The 15,098-nt window shown below is 30.2% G+C and overlaps 4 protein-coding genes across 5 annotated transcripts; 2 read left to right on the top strand and 2 right to left on the bottom strand.

The window, feature by feature from the left end:
- Positions 1-2,169: 2,169 nt before the first annotated feature.
- Positions 2,170-6,497, top strand: LOC124532206 (zinc finger protein 830). Its single transcript, XM_047106956.1, has 4 exons — positions 2,170-2,841; positions 2,959-3,071; positions 6,036-6,205; positions 6,300-6,497. The coding sequence occupies exons 1-4, from the start codon at positions 2,379-2,381 to the stop codon at positions 6,445-6,447; spliced, it is 894 nt and encodes a 297-aa protein (XP_046962912.1). The 5' UTR covers positions 2,170-2,378; the 3' UTR covers positions 6,448-6,497.
- On the bottom strand, positions 3,595-5,357 carry LOC124532205 (ATP-dependent (S)-NAD(P)H-hydrate dehydratase). 2 transcript variants are annotated; one of them, XM_047106955.1, is made up of 3 exons: positions 5,125-5,357; positions 4,870-5,040; positions 3,595-4,752 (listed from the first exon to the last, which is right to left on the bottom strand). In XM_047106955.1, the coding sequence occupies exons 2-3, from the start codon at positions 5,020-5,022 to the stop codon at positions 4,009-4,011; spliced, it is 897 nt and encodes a 298-aa protein (XP_046962911.1). In that variant the 5' UTR covers positions 5,023-5,040; positions 5,125-5,357; the 3' UTR covers positions 3,595-4,008. The 2 variants fall into 2 exon arrangements, with proteins under 2 accessions (XP_046962911.1, XP_046962910.1); XM_047106954.1 differs by having other exon boundaries at positions 4,870-5,357.
- Positions 6,498-7,603: 1,106 nt separating the features above from the next.
- On the top strand, positions 7,604-10,598 carry LOC124532203 (26S proteasome non-ATPase regulatory subunit 5). The gene is made up of 7 exons (XM_047106953.1): positions 7,604-7,949; positions 8,420-8,564; positions 8,639-8,860; positions 9,335-9,587; positions 9,660-9,848; positions 9,925-10,248; positions 10,318-10,598. The coding sequence occupies exons 1-7, from the start codon at positions 7,774-7,776 to the stop codon at positions 10,509-10,511; spliced, it is 1,503 nt and encodes a 500-aa protein (XP_046962909.1). The 5' UTR covers positions 7,604-7,773; the 3' UTR covers positions 10,512-10,598.
- A 44-nt stretch (positions 10,599-10,642) lies between these two features.
- Positions 10,643-14,812, bottom strand: LOC124532207 (dnaJ homolog subfamily C member 9). Its single transcript, XM_047106957.1, has 5 exons — positions 14,589-14,812; positions 14,189-14,458; positions 13,297-13,424; positions 12,839-12,980; positions 10,643-10,912 (listed from the first exon to the last, which is right to left on the bottom strand). Exons 1-5 carry the CDS (start codon positions 14,677-14,679, stop codon positions 10,746-10,748), a joined length of 798 nt encoding a protein of 265 aa, XP_046962913.1. The 5' UTR covers positions 14,680-14,812; the 3' UTR covers positions 10,643-10,745.
- Positions 14,813-15,098: the final 286 nt, after the last annotated feature.

Genomic DNA, 15,098 nt, shown 5'->3' with positions numbered 1-15,098 from the left:
TTTTTACTGAACAGTTACATTTTGACTTGGTGGGTGTTGTTAATGGGTCTTGATTATCCTGTTCTAAATGATCTTTTGTAGTCGTTTCATTACTATTATCGGGATTCACCAATATTGGTTTTAGTTCAATAGTCTTATCTTTTGCTTCATTTTTTTTCTTTTCCCGATATCTTTTAGCTGCTTCACGCCATTTCTTGCGCTATACTCTCTGCTCTCTTGGACTTTTTTCATTTATTGATACGAACTGACCTAATGCCTCTTTTCTGTATTTATATCTTTTCTTTTTCTTTAATAATGTTGTATAACTCAGGATCCTGCTTTATGGTGGCATATTTTACACGTTTATTAATAGCTATATTTTGTTTTGCTAACTGAACTTCTCCTACGCTTTTTTTTGTTTTACTCATACTTGTGATCTGAAAGTAAACAGTCATATTAATAGAGCGTACAATTCTAAGGGTAGGGTATAACATGAAGGGACCATTACGAATGGTGGTGGCTGATGCTAAGTCCATTCTTAGTTTGCTATAAACTTATACTGATGCTAAGTCCATTCTTAGTTTGCTATAAACTTATACTGATGCTAACTCTATTCTCGGTTTGAAATAGAAAATAACTTAGATATATACACCGTTCGTTAGCATGTTGAGCTGAGATGGCCCAGTGGTTAGAACGGGTGCATCTTAACTGATGGTTTCGGGTTCAAAACCAAGCAAGGACCTATATATATGTATGTGCTTAATTATCTTGTGTTTATAATTCATCTCGCGCTCGGCGGTGAAGGAAAACATTGTGTGGAAACCTGCATGTGCATAATTTCATCGAAAATCTGCCATATGTGTATAAATAAATAAAAAATTAGCACCGACTTTCGTCAACACCGTCACAGAAACATCAAAGTGGAGGTAGTTCCGTATGTATAGCATTTGCGGGGCACGCGATACCCCAACCCGCTTCCTCAGTTCTGAGCAAACTGTGAAAGGAGACGCAAGTCTGCCGAAACGCGGTCCGACACCAAAAATTTTGAGTAAGTGTCCAAAAAAGTTGTGTTTAGCCAAAGTCACGTCATTTCCGTCAAGTTTTACATTCAAGGTAAGTACATTCAATAAGTTTACGATAAATTGTATATAAACTTAGTTATAAGTGAAGATGCCAAAAAGAGTAGCGGTATCCTACTATTATTATTACTTTTCTAGAAAAATCGATGTAACGTCCTAATTGTCATCACCATACGCATCATTACCGTTTATAATTAATGAGCGGTGATGACAACAGGCGTATGGTGATGACGATTTTCTTAATTTGCTTGAAACTTACACTAAGAGTGGAATATGTTCCAAACACTCACCTTAATCAGAGAGGAGGCCTTAGCCCAGCCCAACATCAAATGTTATTTATTTACTCTTTTAAATTGTTATTATAAAGAATTAGAGTAAGTTATCTATGGTAGGTTTTACTTATAGCGTTTCAGGTTCTCTTTATTCTTATGTTTGGCTTATTTACAAACGGTAACAGTAATAACCTGTAAATTTCCCACTGCTAGGCTAAGGCCTCCTCCGTGATTAAGGAGAGGGTTTGGAACATATTCCACCACGCTGTTGCAACGCGGGTTGGTGGAATTTCTAAGAAATTAGACACATGCAGTTTTCCTCGTGACGTTTTCCTTCGCCGCCGAGCATGACATGAATTTTAAACACAAATGAAACACATGAATATTCAGTTATCCTTGCCTGGGTTTGAACCCACAATCATCGGTTAAGATGCACGCGTTGTAACCACTGGGCCATCTCGGTTTATTCCAAAGTATAATTTTGTCCCTTTTGTTGTTGAACCATTTGTATAATGGATATTGGAGAAGTGCTAAAAGCTTTATTAAAAGTATAACAACTCGTCTTATTGCCTCCGCTAGTAAAAGGAGGGTTGGCCAGAAACTGCACCTATTTGAAATTCTTATATGTATATAGTTAAGATGTTAATGTTAATAACTCTTATGTAAATAAATTTCCTAATAGTACTTAAATTGTTACTTCTTCATCGCTTATTATGTTAATGTTGTTTCACTTTTTTTTTAAAAGCTGTATGGTGCAATACCTTTGCTCTTTCTAAAGAGGTACGACTCATAGCAAAATTTAAAAAGAAACTGACGTAAATTTGATCATAAATGACAGAGTTTTTATACATATTCTGCTTTTAGTTTCTGCTTTTGATTTTGTCAATTGTCACAAGTTATTGTCAAAGCTCAAATGAATCTATTTCCTTTACAATTATTTTTAAATGTGTCTATAATAACAACATAGCAGTTATAAGAATTGTAAAAGTTGTAGTAGCATTTTATTAATACGTTTTTATGTAAGTAAATAATTTTAATTATTAGTATAATGGCACTTCGAATGCAAGTTGAGAAGAAGAAGGCTCAAGCAGAAATGCGACGTTTGATGGCAGAACGTAAAAATAAAGATAAGAAACCAGTTCTAATAAACAATCCACTTGCGAAGTACAATAATGCTGGACAATTAATGTGTATTTTGTGTTCGTCGATTGTACGCTCAGAGAATGTATGGCAAATACATCTAAACAGTAAACAACACAAGGGAAACGTAGAACAAGCTAAGAAACTAAAGGAATTAACTAATAATTTTACTGATGATAAAATTAAAAACAAAAGACCTGGTGGTCTTCAAACAGATGCCCCACAAGAAAAAAAGCCTAAGGGTATTTTAAAGAATAGCAACCAAAAAATGCCCAGTGTTGTACAAACTCCGGAACATAAAATGCCTACGATTCTTATTCATCATGATGAAAAGATTATAAGAAAAAGTAAAAACCTGACTTCTCACAAAGGTAATTGCTACATTTTGTCATAAGTTTAATTAAATCTAAATTACTTTGTAGTAGTAAAAATACTTTGTAGATTTTATTTTTTATTGATATCTAATTGCCCAATTATTTGATTTCTAGTTGAATCTTCAGAAGCAACAGTTGAAAACAAGATTGAGGAGACAGAAACAATCTCATTGAATCCTCAACCTATTCCTGAGGGGTTTTTTGATGATCCAATATTGGATGCAAAGGTTACATTTTTATTTACTTTTATATTTAATTTTAGTTAAATGGTAACAATATTGCTGCCTGGGAACAACTACAATATTTTAAAACATACTATATAATTAGTGACCAATGAGACCAATTTACATAGTACCTTTAATAATATTAACATTCTTTAATTTCATACTCAATAACAACACAGTAATATAAGAATATCTGATTTATTAAATACAACACAAATAATTAAAAAAAAAAAAAAATTACTCTTCAAATGCCTGAATCAGGACTGATAACAAATAAATTAATATATTATACATAGCACAGTAGTGAGATGGTAAGAACATTTTTGTTGAGAAGATAAATTTTACAAAATTAATTATGAAAACAAAATATGTACTGTTATGTTATCTCTAATCTTCAAAAGAAAAATTGATTTTGAATACCTTACTGCTGTAGACCTTATAAGTTTTTTTAAATATTCAAGTATTATTTATTATCCAAAGCTTAGGTAAACATATTTAAAAAAACTACTGGAAAGAGAGATTCCTGTATACAATTTTTGTAGATTTCAGAAAAATCCTTTGCTTTTCATGATGCAATGTGTCACACACAAACACAAAATGAGTGTTTCCTCTTACATACATATGACATGTATATATGAAACCCATAAATAATAATATACTAACTTTAGAATTTATTACAGACTATATAAACTGGATCTTTGTGCACTATTAACTTAAATATAGCCCTATAATGTTTGTTAAGCTATTATGTATTAATTTTGGTTTAAGGAAACACTTAAATATACATACATACACAATAAGTATATAATAACATCTTTGAATAAAAATAAATGCCCTGTATATATGATGATTTTATATAGCAGCTAACAATAGAACCCATATAAATATCAAAAAAGCTCCCAGTTACCAGTAACATTGTGATATATTTGTATAAATAGTATTATTGTCCATATAGTTCCGTGAAAGCTTCATGAATGTATTCCACCATGTCTGTCGCTAACATGCTCCTACCTTTTACTTGAAAAGCTTTCGCATTGCATTTCCTTATCAATAAAGATGCTGCAAAACATGAGAGAGATGTAGCTAATAACATTTTGTCAACTGGTATTTCCACATTAATGTTCTCTCGAGAAGCTATAGTCCAATGCAAAAATGTTGCTATTGACCCTGAAAGAAGATCACCTTGACCTCCACATCTTCTGCCAGATCCTGCTTCGTTGATTTTCCATTCTAAATCAGGGTTACAGCAATAGAATTCATCAGTTGCACCTTTTCTCAAAAGTGTCACATTTTTATTAAACCCTTGTAAACCTGTTAAGCCATTCAATTTACAGCTTAGTCTCTCAAACTCAATTTTATTAGGAGTTAAAATAATGGGTGAAGTAAAATTTCTAATCAAGTCTGGGTTTTCAGTTATTAGAAACAATCCATCTGCATCAATAATCAATGGTATTTGCTTCACACTTATTAATTTGATTAGATCTGAGACCACATCAAATGTCTTTGGATCGCGACCTAATCCTGGACCAATAACTATGACATGCAGCCGTTCAAGCCATGGAGATATCTCTTTGATAGCATCAACTTTATCTAATAAAGGGTGAACAATCAATTCTGGGCTATACGACTTTATAACTGTAGCTGCTGAATTTGTACAGAAAATATGCACCAAATCTGCACCTACCTGTAACAAAATACATAATTTATTAATAGAAATAAATTATTTCCACTTCTTATTTAAGCAAATTTATAACTGTCGATGACAAAACAAAAAACTTGTTTTTTGTTTAAATCAACTTACTTTCAAAGCAGCCATGCCAGAAAAGTAAGGAGCCCCAGTATACTCTAGAGAACCACCAACAATGCCTATTCTTCCCGCTTGACCTTTATGATGTGTTCCATCTAAAGGTGGTATGCTTGGTAGCAATAAATTAAAAATTTTGGTTCTATCCATTTTTGAATATTTAGAAAACTGTGAAAAGTAAGAATGTTTCATAACAATTTGTCTTTTAAGAAGATTCAACATCATGGCACGATATTTTTGGAAATTACATACTTTTTATTGATCAAATTAATGCACTTCACGTAAACCGCAATCCGAAAATATCGAATTAATTATCGTTGGAACTTTCTAGAAGAAATTTTAATTTTTTACTAATAAGAACTGGAATTTGTAATGTGATATATTAAATTACAATATAATTTTAACTTTTTACTCTCAGGTCAGCTAAGTAGAATATCATTAGGGAGACGTCAAAAATAATTGGTTATTTTGACTCAACATAACTTTAATACTGTCAAATGTCAATGTCAATTAACAGAATATAAACAGAGATACGTCAAAATAATTGTAATACTGTTTAAAGCCGCATTTACACATTCAGCTCGCCGCTCGTTTCAGAATCAAGTATGTAAACGAAGTATTCGTCTCTTTAGTCCCTTGTTTCATCTAAACTAAATACTCATTTATTTTACTTCTATTGTATAGAATAGCTACGTACAAAAAGTTATCCCATTGTACCCAACATAAATATTATTTTTTAAGTATTTTGGTAACCAAAAGAGAATGGTGAATTTCCAGAGAGTACTTTATCTTAACGAATTTATATTCCTCATAAGCAGCATTAGTATTAATTAGTGTCTGACCGAAAGTTCGGTTTCGGCAAAAAAATCAAGTTTCGGCGGCAGTTTCGGCTTAGGCTTCTGTTTTAACCTCACATATGATGAATTTTTAAAACTCAAAGAATAGCAACTTAAATTATAAAATATATATTAGTGTGATTAAATTATCAGCAGCACATTGAGTGAAGTTCGCCACAAAATATTGTCCTTGTCAAGAACTTCTTAATTAATAATATATTGAGTAGAGGAGAGGTGAGAGTATCACGTTACGTACGTTTTTTAGGCTGAAGTCGAAAGTCGCAACTTAGAAAAACCATATTCAATTTTAAAATATATGTCTTGCAGGCACGAAATATAGAATACAAAGATCCAGTCGAAGAAGAATGGGAGAAATTTCAAAAAGAAATAAAAGAAGAGACATCAACTTCTGCGGAAATAATTGCTGGTGAACAAGAAGAAGCAACTGCAGAAAGACAAATTGATGAAATAGACGAACAAATTCGTAATTGGTCAAGGTATTATAAAGTAGTCCACATAAATGAAACCTACAAACATAGATAATGTTTGTTAAACAAAAGCATACAACTAATTTATTTTTTTATTGTACAGAGTCTTGGATCTTGAGTTGAAAAAAGAAGAAACTAAAAAGAAGATACAAGATGTAGATTTATTAGATGAAGGGGATGATAATGAGTCTGACAATGAAGCTGAAATTGATGAATTTTTAGATTGGCGAGCCAAAAAATCTTTTGTTTAATCATTGTTAATATTTGTAGTTTATTTTATAAATATATCTAAGAAAATTTATTGTTTTTCTGTTTTAATTTTTGTCAATTATCAATGGTCAAAAAAACAAATTTTTTCATTAATTACCTAAATCCTATATCACTATCTAAGATATTAAATAAATACAAGCAGCAACTTACGGTCAAAAACACTATTGATTCAAAATGATTAACTTTGAAATGATGGTAAAGTAAAAGGGAACTTTGCAGAGGTTTGAATAGAGAAGATGCAATATTTTTATTTTTGTGTTTATTTTAAAGAACATCATATAGAATAGACCACAATAATATTCAAAATCTAAAACACTAATTTATTGCAAAAAAAAGCGGTTTCAAAATGTCAATTTAAATTTTCGCGCGAAAACGGATCTATATTTTGTATGAATTCTGTCACTGGCCCATTGATCATACTTGTCCTCACTGGCTTTTATATTTATGCATTTTTTCTCGACTTTTGAGATACTTTTTTGTAATTTAAAAAGGACTACTCGATATTCCGAAAAAGCCGTATTGATGTCTGTTTTGTGCCTATGTGTTCATCTACTTCAACAAAGGTTTCAAATAAATGTATTTTGAGTGTACCTTCTGACACAAAAGTGAGAAAAAAATGGTTTCAAGCTGAAAAGAGGAATCTGGAGTCTGCTTTGACAAACCCAACAATTTTTATTCGAAATATGCTAATTGCGTTTTCTTTACAATATTCACTTTTTTTACAACTATAACCTCAAATAAGTAGTTATAGCAGGAGTGACGTCATTGAACGCTGACGTTTCGACTGACGTTCGACTTTTGAAATGCGTTCCATTTCAAGTTACTTTAATTCCTAATTATTGTTAAAAAACAACATTATATCAAATAAAAAGGTTTAGCTTATATTGGCCCTTCTTTTATACTTTTTTCATTTTAATAGATTTTTTTTTATAAATATTATATTTGCATAATAACTGGTTTTCTGAAAATCAAACGAAAGTTTATTTATCATGTAAACGCCAACTTAACAGATAATTTTAATATTTTCACGAAAAAAAAAATTAATCGCACGTTAAAGCGTAGTTGGCAGTTAATTTAGCTACAAAAAATAAATAATTTTTAGTTTCTACTACGGCAACATTTTTACACTACAACACCATAATTCAAATTGTCAAAATCGAAATTTGATGAGTATGATTGAAAATATTTACAAGAATATTAATATTAAAAACTTGTTTGATCATATATATTGTTGTAAAGAAACTTAGACTGGATAGTAAGGCAGTTACTACTGGCTTATTCTACTGAATATTTATTAAATACTAACAATGTCACTTAAAGATTATGAGAATCATATAGAAGACCTTAAAACAGAAGAACGCAGACCTTCGGCTTTAAAGGAATTAAGGCTGATGCTAACTTACAAACCAGCTTCCGAAGTCATAGAAATAATTCAAAGTAGTGGAATTTCCAAAATTCTTCAATGTTTAAATTCTTCGGATAAGTAAGTCTAATGCATTTTAACAAACTTTTTTCATTAAGTGTTAACTATATATTTACTTACTGAAGTTAAATGGTTTATTTGAGACTTACATCTCCCTTTTTCATACTAAGAGTTAGTTCCACCCACTTTATATTCTTAACATAAAATCATGATTAATTACTTGAGTCAATAGCAGTTAGGTAATCCTAAGTGTTAATAGCTCAATGGTTACAATGTAAATGGCCCCCTAGCAACATAAAAAGTCACCAGATCAATCCTGACCTCTTGGGCTATTGTCCCCACTCCTAATACAAGCGATGAGCTTAAAGGAGGGTAAATAGGAATATGAGTATTTACTTCCTTAATTAATTTGAGGTATTCCTACAATATTTCTCATACATCATATCATATCTTTAAAAAAAAGAAGATAAGCTGATAGAGAATTCATCTTATTATCATTATTAGAGAATATTTTAAGTATTTAATTTTAGGATTCAAATAGAATTGACTTGTGAAGTACTAAAAATATGTTTCGAAAAATTCGAACCTGGAGATGTCATTAAAATATACATTAGTTATATTATGTACTTGTTACGACATGATAATGAATGTGTCCGAAGAATGGCCATTGATGAGGTAAGTGTAATATTCCTAAAAAAATCATTGCCATTTATCAAATACTTAAAATAACTATTTTGTATTAATTTCAGGTCTATAAAACATTGACAAATGATGCAATCTTATTGCCCTTGCCAAAATATATTGACTTATATGTGGCCACAGCACAAATGGTCTGTGATCAAGATGTAGGAATTTCTAATAAAGCAGTTTTAATAACTTCTAATCTACCAGCTGAAGCTTATCCTAAAGTATTGGAAGAAATGAAGATAGCTTTGGAAAGTAATAGCAGTAGCAAATGTAATGCTTATGAGGTACTCATTTATATAAACAATATTTTCAAATTAGTTGAATTAAAACACAAAAAAAAAATCAGAAATTAGTAAAATGTTTGAGTTGGTCTTTTCTATATGTATAAATACTTTTAATTACTTGTGCACCAATTTAAATTTCTCGAATTTAATTGTACCTTAAAATCGGATCATAGTATAAATTTACTTGTGACATATTAAAAAAAATTAGGAGTGATAGAAGTTTGACTACAGAACTTTCTCACTTTATGTAATCATGTATTACATATGATCAGTACTTTTAAATTCAAAACTTATTAGATTGTAGTATGTAAAATATGTTTAAATATTTTACATAAGAAGAATAAACCGACACTGCCAGTATTGACTGACAGTGTCGGTTTATTCTTCTATTGGTTAGTGTTCATTAGCTGTGAAACTATCTGTTAATCAATTTCTAAACAAATATCCAACATGTACATATATAATCTTTTACAGGTAATAATCAATATCTCTTCAAAATCTTATGATCTATTCAATCTGTGCATATACCAAGGATACATTGATTTTATGGCAAATGAACTTCAGTCAGATGATATACTTTATCAATTGAATATTCTTGAACTGTTATCACAATTGGCAATTAAACCACATGGAATTAATTATCTCATAAAACAAGGAATGTTATTGAAGATATCAGAGTTAGTAAAAGGCTCTCACCAAAATCCTTTTGGGGGTCTTTTAATACCAGGTAACATTTTTGTAAAAACTTAAATGAATCAATATGCTTGTAATTATCTCATATATTGTTTATTTTTTGTAGGTTATATGAAGTTTTTTGGATCCATTGCACACTTTTATCCAAATGAGATATTTCAGAAATATCCTGTTTTATTAGAATCTCTTTTTGATGCTTTGGACTCTGAAGATGCCACAATATTACCTGTAGCTCTAGACACACTAGGCTTCATAGGAACCACAATAGAGGGCAAGATGTGCCTAATGGCATTAGGTATAAATTATGATGAAACCAAATTGTAATGGAATATATACATAACCATGTTGTAATATGTTTAATTTGTTTTTAGGAAGCAAGTATACACAAATTGTTGAAAAACTAGGACAAAACATTAAAAATAGTCCTACAGAAATAAAAATTCGTTCATTGCAATGTATAGCTAACCTTATTGGTATAGATAAAGATCCAAAAACAAAAGGTGATCCTATTGACAATAGGGTAACCTTAATGACTCGGGAATGGTTTAGAAGTCTTAGCAACCAACCAGCTGCAATGGATGTATTGTTTGAAAATTGTAAAAATCCATTTCCAGACATAACATTGTCTGCTTTAACTTTACTCAATGCTGTTTGTCAACATCACTGGGGTGAAGAATTAGTAGCAAGAACAGCAGGTACTTTAGGTTACATATTAAAAATGTATTTTGATTTCCTTAATATTTTCACAAATATGTTTATTCCAGGTTTCATTGAGTACCTTCTTGATCGGTCTGTTAATTTCACAAAAGAATCAAAAGAAATAAAATATGAAATAATTAAACGCTTGTCACATTCTACAGTATTTGATGAAAATATTTTAACAAGGCTCCAAAAATATGTGGAACAGGGTCCTTTTTACACTGAAATAGAAACTCAAGTAGCTATGGAGGAAGAATAAGAATGGTTTTTGTTTATGATTGACAAGATGTCTGCCTTAATTTGCAGTGTCTATGTTCATATATGCTGAAAATTTTTACAATGTTTCGAAATGGTAATAAATTATTGAGGTTGATAATAAAAAAGAGCAGATTGTGATAAATATTAGAACTACAAACTTTTTATTCGCAAATTTTGAAGTATAAATGTACTAATAACTGTAAAATAAATTTATTACATATTATCTTCTATTTTATTATTTCTTTTTCTTATTTTTGGTTGATTCCGTTTTAGAAGAGGCTTTCCGTTTTGTTGCCTTTGATTTTCCCCCATACTTAGCTGCTAAATCATTAATCAAAGAATCCATTTGTTTAAGCCGGGCTCCTTGTTTTTGTTTTATCATAAGTTCTAGGCTGTTTTCTCCTGAAATAATCAAGAAAAACAATGAGTGAAATACAGTTTAATAATTTCAAGTGCTTATTGATATTATTGTTACTTAAGGTATTACTTCTATACAAAGCTGAATGAACATTTTAAGCATTATGTGAATTAAAATATGGAAAGTTTAAAAGAGTCTTAACATTAGAATGAAAAAAAAAAAGATAAATACAGTTCTACTTATTGCCAAATCTCAAAAGAAAAGCAAAATATTGATATACAATAAAGATTTTTCTTGTTACTAATTATTATTAAACAAAATTGAGTAAGTAATCATTCACAATAGATCTTTATTAACAAATATATTCACTAGTGTTCAGGTTCCATACTTGACAGGATAAGGTTTTATATATTAGACAGACCCTTAAAATTCAACTTCGATATATTATTACGCATACCTTCTTAAAACTTTCGTAATAACCCAATATTGCCTAAAAATAAACTTGAACTCGTTTTATTAACAATAACCCGTGCCAACTTGCAATTTAAACTTCTCCATACTACTTGCATGTGGCGCTTGCGCTGCGACCTCTAACTACGTATTTTATTTGTAATTTTTAAGATTATTAGTGCGTTATTGTTTATTGTAATATATTTTACAAATACATATGTTGATAAATTTACTAAATGATAAACACAATATTTTCCTTATCAGACTGCCTAACCATCAAATAAAAGGTAAAAAATTACCAATTAACCGACACGTTCGCGCAGACTTATTGTACAATATTTATTTATTTACTAAGTAGAGGGTATGCATTTCGAAAATCAATAAAAGGGACATTTATTATGTAGGCATATGAGGCTCACATGATGGAAAATAATTACCTCCGCCAATGGTCATTTTGCAACAAGTGCTTGGAAGTGCGTAGGCCTTTAAGAAATGTATCTTTTAAAGGCTCTTTTTTTTAAAGGTTCGCAAATAGTATAGTTACGAACGCTGATTTAGCGGTTTTGCGAGACATAAAGGTACGGGATGGAACTTCGAATTTTGGCGCGATGTCCAAACGTGAAATTTAGCAGCCGGGATTAATCCAAACAATAATTCTTCTAAATATATCCCGTGCAAAATGCGGTAGCAGATTTATCAAACAGATTATTCTCCGAAAAGGCTTCATCGCCGATAGTTCGAAACGCTTTGCGTTGAATACTTACTAATGAAAACTAGTACTAAGATACCCTGAGCCTTGTATTGTTAAATAGTATGTTAGACGTTGTCGGGTAAGTTGAGATCGCGAAGGAAACCTCAAAGGGAAATAAAATTCTATACGACCATCATATCAGTGGGGAAACAGCATAGTTACCATTTTACATAATTTTTAGTGAGAGTGGTAGCCATGTTGGCCCACCCATGCAGCATGGTACTACCATATGCAAACAATCATTAAAATGGTATGCAAACCGACTTCTTAGTCTGTGAAGTAACTATAATAATCGAAATAGTTGCCAAAATCAGGTATTTCCTTTTCGATCAAATAAAGATTCTGATTCCTGACATCACAAGTCATGAAAAACATGATTCATATTCACGACCTCCGTGGACGAGTAGTGTGTACACCGGTCTTCATTGGGTACGTCAGTCAACGGTCCCGGGTTCGATTCCCGGCCGATTCGATGTAGAAAAAGTTCATTACTTTTACTATGTCTATGTTGTCTTGGGTCTGGGTGTTTGTGGTATCGTCGTTACTTCCGATTTTCCATAATATAAGTGCTTTTGCTACTTAATTTGGAATCAGAGTAATGTATGTGATGTTGTCCAATATTTATTTCATATTGCTCATTAAAATTTTAACCAACTTTTCAAATGATAAAATAACATAATCATAATATAGCATGGTAGTAAAGTATAATCTGATGTGTCATAGTAATATGTAGTTTAAGCATATTCCCAAAAATTAAATTTAATCATACCTGAATTAAGACCAAGTGAATTTTTAAGCTCTTCAGCCTCTTTAGCTTCACGGTTTTCTTTTGCGTGACGGCGCTGGCGTTTCTTTGCTGGTTCATGTGTGAATATTTTAAATGCTGGAATATCACCCAATTCTATCATTTCCTGAAAATTTATTATGCTATTATTATTTAAAATTATTCTGTACAAACACATAATTAATGAGGTTACATAGCAATTATATAAATGACAAATGAATATTTTAAAAATCAATCTTAATTTGTTATTGATTGTGGGGTTTATTTAAGTTGCTACTAAACATTTCCTTTACGGGAAATATCTTGATTTTTATGGGGAAAACCCAGGTCTTTGGTATCTGCAGTCTTATAAGCCAGCCTCTGAATAGATGGGGCAATTTATTTTCTGTAATTTTATAATAAATAAATTATAAAACAAGTCTTCATTATTTAATGGTACTTACAGTGAGAATGCCACGAATTCTAGGTTCATGTTCTGACCGTGCAAATTGAACTTGATCAACAATATAATCCATATCACCTTTCCCTGCTAGATAAGCATTCTTTAGATCATTCTTCTCTTCATCAGATCCTACAATAATAGTACACTTTAATAAAAGAGAGTTTTTTAAATATCTAATAGTATATTTGTGCTAGAGAACAAACCAATACTCAAACTTGATGTTAAAAATAAAGTGGAAATCTGAACATAATACGATTATGCTTAATTGGTTCCTATAAATTAACTGTTATTTGTGTCTGAAGGCACTTATATTTATTAAATAATTAGGTAATAACAAATATTAATTATATTTTGTCATTAATCAGAGTGTGAGTGATGTGTATATATGTAAAGAAATATATGTACATGAGTTATAAAAAACAAATAACAGTAAAAAAGAAGAATGGTAAATCTTTAAGATTATAGTTTTAAATTTAATATCTGCCTGAATTTATAAATCCCTAGTTTAAAGTCATGTGATAAGGGTTTTATGTTTAAGGTATAAATAGCAGCATATAGAAATTGGATTTGAAGCTTGCGTCATATTAAATTAAATTAAATTCTGTGTTTGTTATACTGTGAAAGGAAACAGAGGCGGACTGGTACTTTCACACCTTTAAATAAATTAGAATAGACTTGATGTTCAATGTTGACACAAAATTGTGAGAAAATTTCCTTATATCAAATAAAAATATTTCAATCTACATTAGATCAGTTTTATGAATTAAGCTCCAAGTTCTTTCTAGTACTTATTTTTGGGTATATTAAACAAATATAAAATATCTATTATTTTTTTTCTTTTAACTAGTCTTAATGAAAATATCCTATTACTAGTGGTTCCCAGTTTTACTTACCAATATATTCTTTTTCGTACGCTTTGATGTCTTCGTCTGTTATTTTCTTAAAAAGTAATCTCCAGTACACTGTCCAATCTTTATCTTTCAAAACATTATAATCTTCATCAACACTTTTAGTGGCATCATACAGTTCCCTTTTGTTTTTGTCACTTAAAATAGCATGTACCCCTCCAAGAACTTTGAATTTTTCTGTAGCATCTAATTTTTCATCATCTTTTACTCTGTCTGGATGAACTTTTAATGACAATTTATGGTAAGCTTTTTTAACTGAAATCAATTTATATTTATATTAAATAAAATATTTACATTATATTTACCTTAGTGAGTTATGCTATTTTCTATTAATATATTCAGTTTTATTATTTATATCATAATAAATAACAACAACAATAAGTACCATCTTTCTCAGAAGCATTTTCTGATATTTGCAGAACTTCGTACAAATCTGAAGTATTAAAATACTTTTCACACAATTCCAAAAGACCCATAATTTGTTTACTTTAGTTATGTAAGTATCATCTAATTAATAAAATAATAATTTATAGGTTTATAGATGGTATAACAAATTTATCAGCCAAATAGAGCGGCAAAATACGTTTTTGGTAAATTTTGTAGTCTTTGGTTAGGACAAAGATATAATATCATACAGCCTCAAATTTGAGGAGAAAGTTAGTTTCTATAATCGTAGCCTATTTTTGTGTAAATTATTATATATAATACACTGATATCGATGATAAATAAAAATGTGTTTTTATCCAGAATCAGCTAATTTTCTTGCCCGGTAAAGTTTTTACAATAGCAGCATCTCAACGTTAGTGCTGCCAGCCCCAAATAATATTTTTCCCGTAAATTAAATCACTTGTTTAAAATAATAAGTTTTGAAATTAAAATAAACCTTACATGATAA

Source organism: Vanessa cardui, chromosome 9, assembly GCF_905220365.1.
Source record: "Vanessa cardui chromosome 9, ilVanCard2.1, whole genome shotgun sequence".
NCBI lineage: Eukaryota > Metazoa > Arthropoda > Insecta > Lepidoptera > Nymphalidae > Vanessa > Vanessa cardui.
This window is presented reverse-complemented; position numbering and strand designations above follow the sequence as displayed.